General features: G+C 36.4%; 1 protein-coding gene and 1 pseudogene across 2 annotated transcripts in view; both read right to left on the bottom strand.

The window, feature by feature from the left end:
* UACA (uveal autoantigen with coiled-coil domains and ankyrin repeats) overlaps positions 1-16,890 on the bottom strand; it is a 138,505-nt gene that overhangs the window by 46,167 nt on the left and 75,448 nt on the right. For both annotated transcript variants that reach the window (XM_058294426.2, XM_058294427.2), the window contains exons 6-8: positions 7,701-7,771; positions 7,489-7,595; positions 4,956-5,137 (exon numbers count right to left, since the gene is read on the bottom strand). In XM_058294426.2, the coding sequence (XP_058150409.1) occupies positions 4,956-5,137; positions 7,489-7,595; positions 7,701-7,771 (360 nt within the window). The remainder of the gene's footprint in view (positions 1-4,955; positions 5,138-7,488; positions 7,596-7,700; positions 7,772-16,890) is intronic.
* Positions 8,961-11,004, bottom strand: LOC131278029 (centromere protein Q-like; annotated as a pseudogene).

A 16,890-nucleotide genomic window follows, 5' to 3' on the forward strand; every position in this document is an offset into this window, starting at 1 on the left:
CAGCCAAGAATTTTATATCTGGTGAGACTTTCAAAAATGAGGAAGAGATCAAGACATTCTCAGATAAACAAAAACAGAGGGAGTTCATCATCACTAGACAGGCCCTACAGGCAAAACATAAAGACAGTTCTTCAGACTGAAAGGAAAAGGACACTAGATAGTGGCTCAAAGCAGCATAAAGAAATAAAGACCTGCAATAAAGTTAACCATTTGGATAATTACAAATGCCAGTATTATTGTAGTGCATTGTTTGGTATGAATTCCATTTCTTACTTCCTATAGGTGCTTACATGCAAATACATAAAAAGTAATGATACATGTATGATTTTAGACATACAATGTACAAAGATATAAATGGTAACACGTACAAAAAATGGTGGGCAGACAGAGGTGTATAGGGAAAGCATATGTGCCTGCTATTAAAGTTAAGTTGGTAACAAATAAATATGATTGTTCTATATTTAGGATGTTAAATTTTAACCCCATGGTAACCATAAGGAAAATAGAAAAACAAATATCTATAGAAAAAGAAGGTACTCAGTATGGTACAACACAAAAAAGCAGAGAAATATAAAATTAGGCACTAAAATAAGTGACGGTAAAATGGAATTAAGAGTGACAAAGGCTAATCAGCAAAATGACATAATTCAGTAGTGACCTTCTTTAAATTTACATTCAAAGCCAGTAGTGACTTTAAATATAAATAGATTAAATTCTCCAGTCAAGTGATTAAAATCTCCATTCAAAAGGCAGTGGCCATGGGAGTTGTTGAGAGCAGGGAGAGGGAAGAAGAGGTGTGATGTGGGGACATTTTTGGGACTTGGAGTTGTCCTGAATGATACTGCAGGGAAAGATGCAGGACATTATATATCCTGCCATAACCTACTGAATGGACTGGGGGAGAGTGTAAACTACAATGTAAACTATAATCCATGCAGTGTAGGAGTGCTCTAAAACGTATTCACCAAATGTAATGAACGTGCCACAATGATGAAAGAGGTTGTTGATGTGGGAGGAGTGGGGGAGAGAGGGGTATAGGGAACTTCTTGTATTTTTTAATGTAACATTTTTTATGATCTATTTATCTTTTTTAAAAAAGACAAATAAAAATAAAAACATTTTTTTAAAAAGGCAGTGATTGGCAGAATAGATAATAAATATGACCCAACTATATGCTGTCTGCAAGAGACTCTTCTTGAATTCAAAGATACAAGTAGCTTGAGGGTAAAAGGATGAAATATAGAATGTAAATAGTTAACAAAAGAGCACAGGCATGGCTATACTAATATCAGATAAAACAGACTTTAAGTAAAAAACAATTTCAAGGGGTAAAAATACTCATTATATACTGAAAAAGGGAACAATTCAAAAGGGAGATGTAACAATTATAAATATATACGCACATAAAAGCAAAGCCCAAAAATAATATGAAGCAAATACTCACAGATTTGAAGGGAGAAACTGATGGTTCTACATTAAGAATAGGACACTTCAGTATACACTCTGAATGACATAACATCTAGTCAGAAGATCATAAGAAAGCACAGGATTGGAATGATATACTAAAACAACTAAAAGTAACAGGCATATATAGAACACTGCAACCAACAAAAACAGAATACACATTCTTCTTGTGTGCACATGGATAACTGTCCAGGATAGACCATATGCTGGAATACAGAACAAGACCCCATAAATTTAAAAATATTGAATTCATACAAATATAAATTCTTGACCACAAAGGAATGAAGCTAGAAATCAGTAACAGAAATGGAAAATTCACAAATGTGTGGAAATTAAACAAAATTCTCTTAACAAATGGCTTAGAGAGAAAATCAGAAGAAAAATTAGGAAATATCTTAGGGTGAATGAAAATGAAAATGGAAATACAACCTACCAGAATTTATGGGATGCAACAAAGACAATGCTGAGAGGGAAATTTATAGCCCTAAATGCTTACAGACTAACCTAAAGCAAGTAGAAGAAAGTAAATATAGAGCAGAGATAAATGAAAGAGAAAGGGACAATCAAGAAAACCAAAAGTTGGTTATTTGAAAAGATCAATAAAATTGGCAAAGCTTTGGCTAGAATGACAGAGAAGATACAAATAATGAAAATCAAAAATTAAAAGGGGGATATTACTACCCACCCCACTGAAAGGACCAGAAGAGTATACTATGAACAACTATATATATGCCAATAAATTAGATAACCAACTGAAATGGACAAGCAATCTACATTGACTCAAGAAGAAACAGAGGATCTCAACAAACCACTTAACAGTAAAGAGACTGAATCAATCATCAAAAACGTCCCAACAAAGAGAAGCCCAGAAACAGATGGCTGCATAGGGGAATTCTACCAAACATTCCAAGAAGACTTTATTCCAATTCTGCTCAAAAGCTTCCAAAAAATTGAAGAGGAGAGAAAACTCTTTAATTCATTCTACAAGGCCAACATCACCCTTATACCAAAGCCAGATAAAGACACCACAGAAAGAGAAAACTACAGACCAATATCTCTTACAAGCATAGAAGCAAAAATCCTCAACAAAATATTAGCAAACCAAATCCAACAGCATATTAAAAGAATTCTACACCATGATCAAATTAGATTCATCACTGGTATAAAAAGTTGGTTCAACATAAGAAAATCAATTAATGTAACACCACATTAACAGAATGAAGGGGAAAAAAGCACATGATCATGTCACTTGATGCAGAAAAGGCATTTGACAATATACAGTACCCTTTTTTGATAGATAAAAATGCTTAGAACACTAGAAATAGAAGGAAACTTCCTCAACATGATAAAGAGGCATATATGAAAAGCCCACAGCTAATATCTTATTTTATGGTGAAAGATTTAAAACTTTCCCTCAGGAACAAGACAAGGATACATACTGTCACCACTGTTATTCAACACTGTACTTGAAGTTCTTGCCAGAGCAATTAGGCAAGAAAAAGAAATAAAAGGAACAAGTAAAACTTTCCCTATTTGCAGATAATATAATCCTATATACAGAAAATCCTGAATTATCCAAAATAAAGCTCCTAGAACTAATAAATGAATTCACAAAGTGGCAGGGTACAACAGCAACACCCAAAAATCAGTAGTGTTCCTATATACAAGCAATTAACAATCAGAAGAAGAAATCAAGAAAAAAATTCCAGTCACAATAATCACATAACTAAGACAAATCTAACCAAGTATGTAAAGAACTTGTACACAGAAAACTACAAAACTTTGCTAAAAGAAATTAAAGAAGACATAAATAAATGGAAGGATTAAATATCACTAAAAAAATGTCAATCGTACCCAAAGCAATTTATAGATTCAATGCAATCCCAAGCAAAATTCCAACAACCTTCTTTGCAAATATGGAAAAGCCAAGGGAAAGGGGCCCTGAATAGCTAAAGCCATCTTGAAAAAGAAAGAAGTTGGAGGAGTCATACTTCCTGATATTAAAACTTATTACAAAACTACAGTAATCAATACATCATAGTATGGACATAAGGATAGACATAAAGTACAATGGAATAGAATTGAGAGCTCAGAAATCAACTCTTACATTTATAGCCAACTGATTTTTAACAAGGTGGCAAAGACCACTCAATTGGGGAAGAATACTCTTTTCAACAAATGGTGCTGAGAAAACTGGATCTCCATGTGTTTAAAAAAAAAAAAAAGGACCCCCACCTCACTCCATATACTCACAGAGTCAGAATCTAGAATGTAGATTCTGAGACTCTGAAGGTGAGGATGGGGAATGGGAAATTAAGGCTTAAAATGTACAGGATTCCCATTTGGAATGATGGAAATTCTTGGTAACAGATAGTGATGATGGTAGCACAACATTGTGGAATGCAATTAACAGCACAAATATATATCTGAATATGATTAATAGTGGAAATGTTAGATTGTATTTACGGTATTACAATAACTTTTTTAAAATCCATGGAACTACACTATACAGTGTACCTTAAGGGAAAAAAACCAGTATTATGGATTATCTGAATTTTATGCTTAGGGAAACAACTAGAAGGAGATTCCTCAAAATGTTACTAAGAGCTCTTCAGTAGTAGGGTAAGTGGCTTATTTTATTCATGGATTTCTATATTTTCTAATTTCTCTTTACAATAAACACAGAAAAATACTTGGCATAGGCACTTGATAAATTTTGGTGGTTGAATATTTTACATAGCTTTTATTTTATTTTCTTCATTTTTAAAAAAAATATTACATTCAAAAAATATGAGGTCCCATTCAACCCCACCGCCCCCACCCCCCACTCCCCCCACAGCAACACTCTCCCCCATCATCATGACACATCCATTGCACCTGGTAAGTACATCTCTGGGCATCGCTGCACCCCATAGTCAATGGTCCACATCATAGCCCACACTCTCCTACGTTCCATCCAGTGGGCCCTGGGGTGATCTACAATGTCCCGTAGTTGTCCATGAAGCACCACCCAGGACAACTCCACGTCCCAAAAACGCCTCCCCATCTCATCTCTTCCTCCCATTCCCTGCACCCAGTAGCCACCATGGCCACCCTTCCCACACCAATGCCACATTTTCTCTGTGGACATTGGATTGGTTGTATCCATTGCACATAGCTTTTAAACAGTGTTTCTTCCATTAAACCTCTGTAAGTATAAGAGGTAAGTATTTCACTTCTCCCCAACAAAATAAAAACTATCAAAACATTTGATTTGGCTCTTCCTCCTCAGTTCTCAAATTACTTCACAGTATAGCAGGGTTGGTTGGATAAACTAGATGATATATGCAACAACACAGCCTCAACAAGCAAATCAATGGGAGAGAGGAAGATGAACTAACACTGTTTATCAGAAAGGAATGTTCTACTTCTTACTACACATAGTTCTACCACCTAAGTCTTTAAAAATTGCTCTTAATTAACCTGGACTTCTAGTTAAAGAAAACTGGTACCTTTGTTGGTATTTTCCGATGCAGTCTTCAATAAGGTTAGAATGTCCAGATTGTCACCAATTCTTGCATAGTAAGAACTATCATGACCAAGGGCATCCAACAAGCTTACATCAGCACCATTTTTAATTAAGACTTCTACAGCATCTTTGCAACCATACTCACAACCTAGCATAAGAGCAGTTCTAAAAGGGAAAACAAAGGAATAAAAGACCTTGAAAAAGATCCAAGAAAATATTTAATAAATATTCTGCCAGAGGATTCTTTCTTAAGGAAAAGATACTACTTTAAAAATTCAAACTTCTTATAAAACAGATTTTATGTTTTTATCTTATATTTTAATTTCACTGCATTTATAAAACATTTGCTTTTATGTCTTAGTTTGCTAAGCTATAATCTTATACCACTTTATATACTTTTTATTACCTCTACTACCAAACTTGATTGATAAAAATTCCCCTCCTTGATTCCACACTTCCAATGTGCCACAAATAATCATATGCACACACACACACAAATCATCTATATTTTCACTACAAGAGTTCCCTGCTCAAAACCTATGACAATAAACCCAAACTACTCAAGACCCCTCAAGGAATTGAATTACATCATGCAAACTTCCCAACACATCCCTTTTATTCCAAAAGAAGAATCAGATTCTGTTCCTGATTTCCCCACTTTGAAGAGGCTTGTTTCTCCTAACTGGAAACTTTAACATCTTCCAACTTAATTTAAAACTTGCTCCTCAAATAAGCCTTCCTCAATTAACCCTATGCTAACATGAATCATTGCTTTATTCAACATAAGTACTTAAACATTTAGAGCATATCAGCAAATAGTAATAACATAACAAAATAGAATGAAATAGTCAAGGAAATTTAGAAGAACCCTGAAAATTATTTTGTCCATTCTCCCACTTTTATTGCTGAGGAAACAAAACATGTAACAAAATGAACTATATCTATCTTCAATTGTGAATACTAGATTTCAAAAGAAAACAATTTTTGCCTTTACTCTATCTATGTATATTCTTTTTCTTTTATATTCCTACCCCCAAGTATACACTAGTATAAAATTCTACACACAACAGGCATTAACTGTTTTTGTTATTGGGGAAAAAGACACAGGGAAAAAAGAAACTTGAATACAGAGTGTCATTAAGTTTATAATTCATTTTTATATGCATCTGCTATCTAGTCTAAATAATATAGACTGCTCCACATTATTGTTTCTTTGTAAAGTTCCAATGAAAATATATAGGAAAGAGTGCTTTGAAAAATATGAAATCTATAAAAATATAAGGCACTATATGTGGAGCAATAAGATCATCCTTCTATGACCCTAAAATTTATTTTTGAAAACAAATTTTCTTGGTCACACTTTGAGCCAGATTATGGTATCTGTATCAACAAAGTAATATAAAACGCCACTTTCTTAATAATCAGATTAATGATTCAATGGCTTAAGAATTTCCTCCTTTGAAAGTCTGAACAGTAAAAACAATGAGAGCTTTAAAAACTGGCATCTAAAGATTATTTTATTATATTTTTCTACTTCCAATTAACTACAGATAACAGGATATGTGGATATATGTTTAGAAGAATAAAATTAGGCCACGAGAAACCAACAATTTTAATTGTAACCATCTATAAAATCACAGAAATTTTAGCTATAAATTATAATTGTAATGTTTAATGGAGGGGATATATTTCAGATACTTTGTAGTTAGAAACTTAGTGACCATAAACAGCAGCATTATAACATAGCAAGCACCATGACACATTAGACCCAGAGAGGTGAAAAGAGAGAATTAGACAGAAATTATTAGTACATGCCGATTCAGATAATATCAAATACAGAAGTAAAAATAAACCTAGGGGAAAGTGGGTGCAGCTCAGTGATTGAACTGCTTGTACATGCCTGCTTCGCATGTACAAGGTCCCAAGTTCATTTCCCAGCACCTCAAAAAAAAAAACAAAAACCAAAAGACAAAACTAAACAAAAAACCACCCAAGGGAACCTTAGGGTACTGAAACAGGCTCAGTTTGGGAGAAGGAGGCTGTGTTGTGCATGGTCAAGGCCACCTGAAGAAAACTCTGTATTAAAACACTTTAAGCTACAGGACACTCAAAAACCAGTTTACTCTCAAAAGATTCACTAATGGAGAGTCAGACTATAGGTGTGATTAAAAAATTGTTTTTTCTTCCTTATACCTTTTTGCTACCATTTCATTAAAGATTTTTTTAAACTTAAGTAACTGGGATATAATTCCTTCCCCTCAGTTCTTTGATCTGACCATAGATAAATCACTGTGCTTATTCAGCATTTACCCTATCATTTTCCCCTATTTCCCTCTCCATCCTTCTTTAGACAATTCTAAAGAAAAGTGAGAAGATTAGATGCTCATTCCAAGGAAGAGGAAGACTAAGAAGGAGAAATCTAAGGGGGAGGGAAAAGCCACATCACAGAAGTACAGTTTCATATTCACTCACTGCACATCTAGCTGGTACCTGGGAAGTCATTCTAAAAGAATTACCTGTTTTGTTTGTCTCTGGAATTAACGTCTGCTCCTCTATCTATCAGCATTTGACATATTGTTGGCCTACACATCTGAGTAGCCAGAACAAGTGGGGTCCGCCCATCCTAAGCAACAACAACAAAATAAAACATTATTAAGACCACCTATTTCCTAAAATACAGAAGTTATAATAAATGAATTAGAATGAGAATAAACATAAGCCAACTTACTACATCTTTGGCATTCACAGAGGCCCCATGGTCACAAAGCAGCTGTATGCTCGAAGGACAGTCTGCCATAGCTATTAGGAGCAAAGAAAAATGATGAATGGTGAACATCTGTTGGTAAGACACATGTTTTGCTAGATCCTTATATGGCATATGTTCTTCAATTTCTAAGCTACCAAGCTTAACATTCTTCACTCTCAGTTTAACACTAAAAGTATCAATTTTCTGTCTGAAAATGGGTTAGACAAGAACATTCTACAAATTTTACATAATTATCAGTACCAAGGAATTTTGTCATCCTTGCAGAAGACAAAAATATCCTACTAATGTAAGGATAAAGACAGATGATAAAAATCAAACTTGAATATTCCATTTACAGAATATCTTTAGACAGAAAAATAATGAAATTATAGTTATTTTATTTCACAAATGGATAAAAGTAATCCAGACAAAAGACTGTACTTGGCTAGGAATTTTTTTTTCATATAGTTAAGTGATAATTTAGTCACATATATAAACATACTTATCACAATGAAGGAAAAAAAATGGTTTAGAAAGAAGGGTTTCTTGTTCTTTGTTTTAAGGACCACTAAAGAGACTATATATGCTTAGATTCCTTTTCAATAGTTTTTTGAAATAAAGGCATGCTTTGATCACAGTGGGAAATAAATATTTAACATCTATTCACTAATTCAACCAAAGAAATAAAATGTTGACGCTACCTTCACAGTTAAAGACACTGCAAGTCTTACCTACTCCACAAAAAGACTAGGGAGTTATGTAAAAAAGTAAAGGCTGTTGAGGATTTCTCAGGTCTAGCTGACCAGACACAAATTGCAAGCTATCAGGTAAATGACTATAATGACAACAAATTAGGTACTAGGCACTACACAAACACTACATATATTAACTCATAGCATCATATTTTATCTGCACTAAGGAATAAATGAACTCCATTCAGCCATTATAACAATCAGACTATGGGTGTTCTTATTTTACTTATGGTTCCAGGCAAAAATCCAGAGAAATAGCAATATAATAAATGTTATTTCCCAGGCTTGCCAGTTGCTATAACAGTGTCTCTAAGACTATACTAGATGCTTATGGCAGATCTGCACAGGCTTAATTTTTAAAGTGCATGTAATTATTAAGGGACAAAAATTCCCACAGAAGGCCTCAACCTCTGAAATATCATTGTAAGGTAACAGTGTAACAATTTCATAAGCATTAAATTAATATGAAATGATCTCATATGAAAACTTCTTAAGAGGCATCCAGTCTCTTATACTTCGATGAAAGATAACATGCCCTTCATTTGGGATGAATTATGAAAAACATCCAAGTTCTTTAGAAGAGTTCTGGTTTGAAATTAGCATGAAAATTTCTTTCTGAAGGACAGGAGCTCTGAGACTGAGAAAAGTTCTAGAAGAGATAGTACCCCACTCTATTCATTTGAAACATATGAGACATCCATTATACCTGCTCCTCTTCTTCCACCTCACTTGTCGGAATCTAAAGTTTGCTTTTGAGGCTCTTAATATTCCCAGGCATTGACAGTGGTCTCCAATATTTTATCTATTTCTTCCTGCAATGATGCCAGACCTTCTTCATTAGCTCTGGACCCTTCCCATTTTCAGTACACTTGACACATTAACATTAAATTTTTCAGCTTTTTGGGAGGGACTTTCAGAGCTTCACATAGTCATAACAATCTTTTCTTCAGGTAGTTGAGTATTGGATTTGTTCTTTTTTTTAAATATGGTTACTCAAAATTGCTATTATTACCAATTTCATCAAGGTTTGCAAATATTCTCTGCTACTCTTTAAAAGTCACTGGGTTTTCCTCTTGTTGGATGCTATCTTTATCTTTTCAGATTAGTATGCTTTGTTTTTCCTGTCACTTCAGAAGATAGATGTTTGTGTTGTTGTTGTTGTTTATAAGGAGATACCAGGGATTGACCCAGGACCTCACACATGGGAAGCAGGTGCTCAACCACTGAGCTACAATTGTTCCCCAATGAGAGTTGGTTTCTTCTGCTTGTTTGTTTTGTTTTTAGGAGGTTTCAGGAATTGACCCTGGGACCTCGAACATGGGAAGCAGGTGCTCAACCATTTGAGCTATATCCACTCCCCAAAGATAGATGCTTTGGTTGTGTTTTAATTTTTTTCATTGTGTTCCTTACAATTCAATTTACACATCATCAATTTTTCTTTTTGGATTTCTTTTTAACTTCTGAGATTTTTTTTCCTTGGAGGCATGTGTTTGGTCAAGCATCCTAATATAAGTGGGAAGGATTATAACAGTGCTTCAAAAATCACTAACTCCTCTTGGAATAACACTCAGAGCAATCAATACCCAAACAATCACTTACAAATTTTTTTTTTAAAGATTTATTTATTTACTTTTCCCTCTTCCTTCCCTCCCACCCTCCTGTTTTTGCTGTCTGGTTGTCTTCTCTTCTCATTTTCTCTCCTCTAGGATTTACCGGGATTCGATCCTGGAGACCTCTGATGGGGAGAGAAGTTCCCTGTCAGTTGTGCCACCTCAGTTTCTGATTTCTGCTGCGCTTCACCTTGACTCTCCCCTTGTCTCTCTTTTGATGCATCATCATCCTGCTGCAGGACTCACTTGTGCTGGGCACTGGCTCACCACACAGGCACTCGGGCAGACACATGTGCAGGCACTGGCTCACCACATCGGCACTTGCACGGGCACTGGCTTGCTACATGGGCATGCTTTTTCCCTTCTTTTTCACCAGGAGGCCCCAGGGATCGAACTCAGGTCCTCCCATAAGGTAGGCAGAAGCTCTATCACTTAAGCCACATCTGTTTCCCACTACAGAATATTTTTAAGCCTAGTTCTTGATTGACTTGATCCTTGAGTGTTAGCTCATTACTTTTTTAAAGAAACATATTCATTTTTTATAGAGCCATCACAGTGAATAAAGTGTAATTCATACAATTTATATTTCTTTTTAAAAGCAGAGATTGCAATGTCTGTCCTTAATGATTCATGGGGTGATCATTTTGCTAAAAACGTTCTTATAAAACCACTCTATTCTTCTTCTCTGACCAATATTCATAGTTGTATTAGGAAAAAATTATTCTGAATTCATAAAGTAAGATTGTGTTTACACTCCCTTTGAATTTTTTTTAAAGTCTTATGAGTGGATACAGATGATTAGTAAAAAAAGTACTGGCAAATTCAACATGTTTGTGTGCGTGAACGGCAACAGAACAAAACCAAATACACATAAGAAAATCAAATAAATTTTAGTTTCTGTTGACTTTAATCAAGCAAAAGTGTTTTTTGTAAAATATATAATTAACTTTAATAAAAAGATGAACTGAAACAGATTTCATTAATTCAGGAATTTAAAAATTAGCAGTCTATTATAAATGAGAAAATATATATAAAACACCATAAATTCCAGAGTTATAATATATTGAACACATAATGTCAATACTGACGGAGCACAGCACCAGCTTTTCACCAAACTCTAATCACTCTTTCTTCCATGATAATAAAGTTGTAGTGGGGCACATGGCAGCTCACCTAAAGACTACATTTCCCAGTGTCCCTTGCACAATGTAGGTGAGGCCAGGTGAGTTAAATGTTGCCAATGGAATATGACAAAAATGACATCATATTCAGACTTCAGAAACTAAGCCTTAAAATTTGGTTATACATCCCTCCCTAATATTTCCCCTTCTTATAAGCAGGAACACAGATGTGCCTGGTAGCAACTTCATCTTAAAGATGAAGACAACACCCTATGGGATAGTAGAGCAGCAAAATGGAAAAAATCTGGGTCCCTGAATCAAACCATAAGGAAGAGAGGCACCAGCCAATCTGAATACCAGAACTGTTAACATGAAAGAAAGAAATTCTATATTCTTCAAGCCGGTGTTATTTTAGGGTCTCTTTGTTACAATAGCCTAGTCTGGAAAACAAACTAAGACAGAGGAGGGACAAGATGGTGGCAGAAAAAGGAGTATCAAAAGTCAGGTCATGCTATAGGACAGTTAGCTATCTAAAGCATCTGTTTGAGGGCTCCAGGAGACCAGAAGAGCATTCTGCAATAGAAAATAGAAAGAGGAGACTGCCAATTTGCAGAGAATATTCATAAGTAGAGCACTCCATGCCACTGAAGCTGGTTTCCAATACTCCACTGGCGACAAAAGCCACCCCAGGAGATATTCCATGGCTGGAATTGAAAGATCCATTTCCCAAAAACTGGTGAGGAAGAGACAGCTGGGTACCAAATTCAGCTATTGATTAGTAAATTTGGCTGACTAAAGTATAATCCTAAGAAGAGCTAAAGTTTGAACTTCTCAAAGTCAGAAAGAGTCCAGTAGCCCTGCCCAGGCATGAGGGGAAGCAGGGCTGACTGAAAATCACAGTGCTGGTAGGGACACTCTTCTTTCCATCCAGACTGGATTGGAGCTCTAGCATAAGTCCTAGCCCCATGTAGCAATTAGATATGGTTATGAATTCCAAAAATAGATATTGGATTATGTTTGTAATCTGACCTGTACCTGAGCATGACTGAGTTATGATTAAGGCTTTAATTGGGCCACATCATTAGGGCATTGAGTCCTCACCCCTTGGTGGGTGGGGATTCAGAGATAAAAGGCATGGCAAAGAACAGAGTTGAGGGTTTCTGATGTTGGAGTTTTGATGTTGGAGTTTGATGCTGAAGTCTTAAGTTGGAGCCCAGGGGAAAGTGACAGAGTCATTTGCCTGATAGTCTACAGCTGACCTTGTGGAGAGAAGCAAAGTCTAGAGAGCCTCATAGTCTATAGCTGACCTTGGGGAGGAAACAGAGGAGCTGAGCCCAGAGGAACCCAGAAAGCCTGAACCCTCACAAACGTCAGCAGCCATCTTGCTCCAACATGTGGAAATAGACTTTGGTGAGGGAAGTAATTTATGCTTTATGGCCTGGTAACTGTAAGCTCCTACCCCAAATAAATACCCTTTATAATGCCCAGCAGATTTCTGGTGTTTTGCATCAGCACCCCTTTGGCTGACTAATACACCCAACCTTCAGCTGGGGGGTGGGGGGAAATGGGGCGACCTGCACTAGCCTCTCCGGTAAACTACAGGCCATGCCATGGAGGCCTGTGCTCAACCTACTCTGGCAGCACAAGCCACCACAGGAGCTACTCTGTGGCTGGGGTTGGAAGCTCCATTTCCCAAAAACGGGGGAGGAAGAGATGGTTGGCCACCGACTTCAGCTACTGATTACTAAATTCAGCTGGCTAAAGTATAACCCTAAGAATACTAAAGTTTGAAACTATCCAAGTCAGAAAGAGGATACTGAAGTGTTGGGTGTCAGTGGTTCCATTCCAACTCCCTAAAGGGAAGAAGGTACAGTACTCCCTCAGCCTCTCAGGGCAATTACAGACATTTCAGCCCACACAAATTAGATTGCTGGGCAGTCCAGAGGGTCCATGCCCACCCCTGGCAGGAAGGGGCCGCAGTGCTAAGTCAGTGTACGTGGGTAACTACAGTCATTTTGGATCAGCACAGAACAGACTGCTGCCCACACATGCAGCTCCATCCCTGCCCCAGGCAGGGGCAGGAGCGGCGTGATGCTTCATCAGTCAGTCCAGGCAACTAATGACAGTCTCGGCTTGCACAACTTGGATCATTACACATAGCTGTGGCTTTGTCCCTACCCCTGGCAAAGGAGAAAGTTGGGAGAAGTTTCATTGGTTTCTGGGGAAATGAAGGCAACTTGAGCCTCCACAGCTTACAGCACCAACTACATCATCAGCTCCTACTACACGACAAGCAATGGAGAAAAGGCAAGTTAAGTTCTAAACTAAAGGGAAAAACTACACCCAGAATAAATACATTTAGTAAGCCAGATGCCAAGACATCAACCAAAAAATTACAATCCATACCAAGAAACAGGAAGATATGGCCCAGGTAAAGGAATAAGATAAGCCTCCAGATGACATAAAGGGGTTTAGACAACTTCATAGATGTTCAAACAGATCTCCTTAATAAATTAAATGAGATGGCTAAGTAGATTAAGGATATAAAGAAGAAATTGGGTTATTACAAAGAATAATTTGAAAGCATACAGAGAAAAATAGCAGATCTTATGGCAAAGAAAGGCACAATAAATTAAATTTAAAAATACACTGTAGGGAAAAAGATGTGGCTTGGGCTTGGGCACCCACCTACCACATGGGAGGTCCCAGGTTCAAGTCCCGGTGCCTCCTAAAAGATGACGAGCAGATGCCACCTTCCGTCACAACAGAGTTAGACACCACCACAACAGAGCTAGACTATGCCCCCACTGCAACAAGCAGAGGCCACAAGCCAGCAGATGCTGCAGCCCACAGGATGCAGATGTAGCTCAGTTGGTTGGGCAGTCACTTCTCATGTGGGAGGTCCTGGATTCTGTTCCCAGTACCTGCTGGAGATGGCAAGCAGACAGATGAGCAAACCATCTGTGGGAAGTGGGGTATAAATAAAGTAAATTTTTAAAAAATACAATGGAGTCATATAACAACAGATTTGAGGAGGCAGAAGAACTGATGAGCTGGAAGACAAGATCTCTGAAAATGAACATACAGGGGAACAGATGAAGAAAAGAATGGAAATAATGGATTAGGTCTCAGGGAACTAAACAACAGCAAGAGACTACAAACATACATGCCATAGGTATCCTAGAATGCAGAGAGAAGGGAAGGGGAATAGAAGGAATATTTGAAGAAATAATGGCAGAAAATTTCCCAACTCTATAGATATCCATGTTCAAGAAGGACAACGCACTCCTGTCTGAATAAATTTGAATAGACCAACTCGAAGACACATACTAATCAGAATGTCAAATGCCAAAGAGAAAGAGAATTCTGAGAGCAGTAAGAGAAAAGCAAAGCATAACATATAAAGGATACCCAATAAGATTATGTGCTGATTTCCCACCAGAAACCATGGATGCAAGAATGCAGTGCTGTATTTAAGATACTGCCATTTATATAAAAAATGAGGGTGAGTTTAGAATATTCACAGATAAACAGAAACTAAGAGAGTTTATTAACAAAGAGACCGGCTTTGTAGGAAATACTAAAGGGTGTGCTGAAAAGAAAAGACAGGAAAGAGAGGCTTGGAAGAGAGTCTAGAAATGAAGATCATATCAGTAAAAATAACTAAAGGAGTGGTGAAAATGAAATATGAATATGACAGATAAAACCCAAAGGTCAAATGGGTGACATCAGAACTGCCTTTACAGTAATAACATTAAGTGCTACTCAATTAAACTCCCCAATCAAAAGACACAGATGATCAAAAGACATGGGTGGAGTGGATAAGAAAATATGAGCCATCTATATGCTGGGTACAAGAAACTCACCTTAGACCCAAGTATACAAATAGATTGAAAGTACAAGGCTGCAAAAAGATATTTCACACATGCAGAATCCAAAAAAAAAAAAGCTGGAGTAGCTATACTTATATCATATGAAATAAGACTTTAAAAGCAAAACTGTTATTAGAGACAAGGAAGGGATATTATGTATTAGGATACCCCAAGATGCATGACACAAACACTAGCAAAACTGAAGGGAAAAATAGCTGCTGGAGACTTCAATAAACAACTCTCAGCATTGGACAGAACATCTGGGCAAAGGATCAATAAGGAAGCAGAGAGCTTGAATAATATAATCAATGGATAAAACCTAATAGACATATATAGAACACTGCACCCCAAAACAGCAGAATATACATTCTTGTCAAATGCTCATGGATTTTTCTATAGGATAGACCATATGTTGGGTCAAAAAGCAGATCTCAATAAATTCATCAAGATTGAAATTACACAAGGTGCTTTTTCTGATCATAATGGAATTAAGTTGGAAATCAACAAGAGGCGAAAAAAAGGAAAAGCCAAAATACATGGAGGTTAAAAAACATACTCTTAAATAATCAGTGGGTCAAGGGAGAAATTGCAGGAGAAATCAGTAAATATTTAGAGACAAATAACAATGAGAACACAACATATCAGAACCTATGGGATGCAGCAAAGACCATTCTGAAAGGGAAATTTATAGCCCTCAATGCTAACATTAAAAAAGAAGATGGAGGTCAAATCATTGACCTAACTACACAGCTGGAGGAACTAGAAAAAGAACAGCAAACTAATCCCAAAGCAAGCTGAAGCATGAAATAACAAAGATCAAAGCAGAAATAAATGAATTTTGTGGGGAAAAAAAAATTAACGACACCAGAAGTTGGTTCTTTAAGAAGATTAACAAGATCGACAAACACTTAGCTAGATTGACAAAGAAAAAAAGAGAGAAGATGCAAATAAATGAAATAAAAATGAAAACAGGGACATTACTACTGATCCTACAGAAATGGAAGAGTTCATAAGAGGATACTATGAACAACTGTATGCTAAAAAACTAGACAATGTGGATGAAACAGAAAAATTCCTAGGAATGTATGAACAACATACCCTGACCCTAGAAGAAACAGAAGACTTCAACAAACCAATCACAGTAAAGACTGAAACAGTCATCAAAAAACTCCCCAAAATGAAAAGCCCAGGTCCAGATGGTTTCACAGGTGAATTATACCAAGGATTCAAGGAAGATTTAATATCAGTATTACTCAAGCTCTTCCAAAAAACTGAGCAAAACAGAATGCTACCAAACTCATTCTGTGAAGCCAGTATCATCCTAAAACCAAAGCCAGATAAAGATATTACAAAACAAGAAAATTACAAATGCATTTCCCTAATGAATACAGATGCAGAAATCCTCAAGAAAATACTTGCTAACTGAATTCAACAACACATTTAAAGAGTTATTCGTTTTGATCAGGTGGGTTTTATACGTGGCATGCAAGGTAGTTCAACACAAGAAAATCAATCAGGCTAATACATCATATTAATAAACCAAAGAAAAAAAATACATGATCCTATCAATTGACACAGAAAAGGCATTTGACAAAATCCAGCATCTTTCTTGATAAAAATATTACAAAAGATAGGAACTGAAGGAAAGTTTCTCAACATGATAAAGTCCATATATGAATAACCCAAAGCTAACATTGTACTCAATGGTGAAAGACTGAAAACTTTTCTGTTGAGACCTGTGACAAGACAAGGATGCCCATTGTCATCACTGTTGTTCAATATAGTGCTAGAGGTTCTACCTAGAGCAATCAAGCAAG

Source organism: Dasypus novemcinctus, chromosome 3 (genome assembly GCF_030445035.2).
Source record: "Dasypus novemcinctus isolate mDasNov1 chromosome 3, mDasNov1.1.hap2, whole genome shotgun sequence".
In the NCBI taxonomy this organism is placed as follows: Eukaryota; Metazoa; Chordata; class Mammalia; order Cingulata; family Dasypodidae; genus Dasypus; species Dasypus novemcinctus.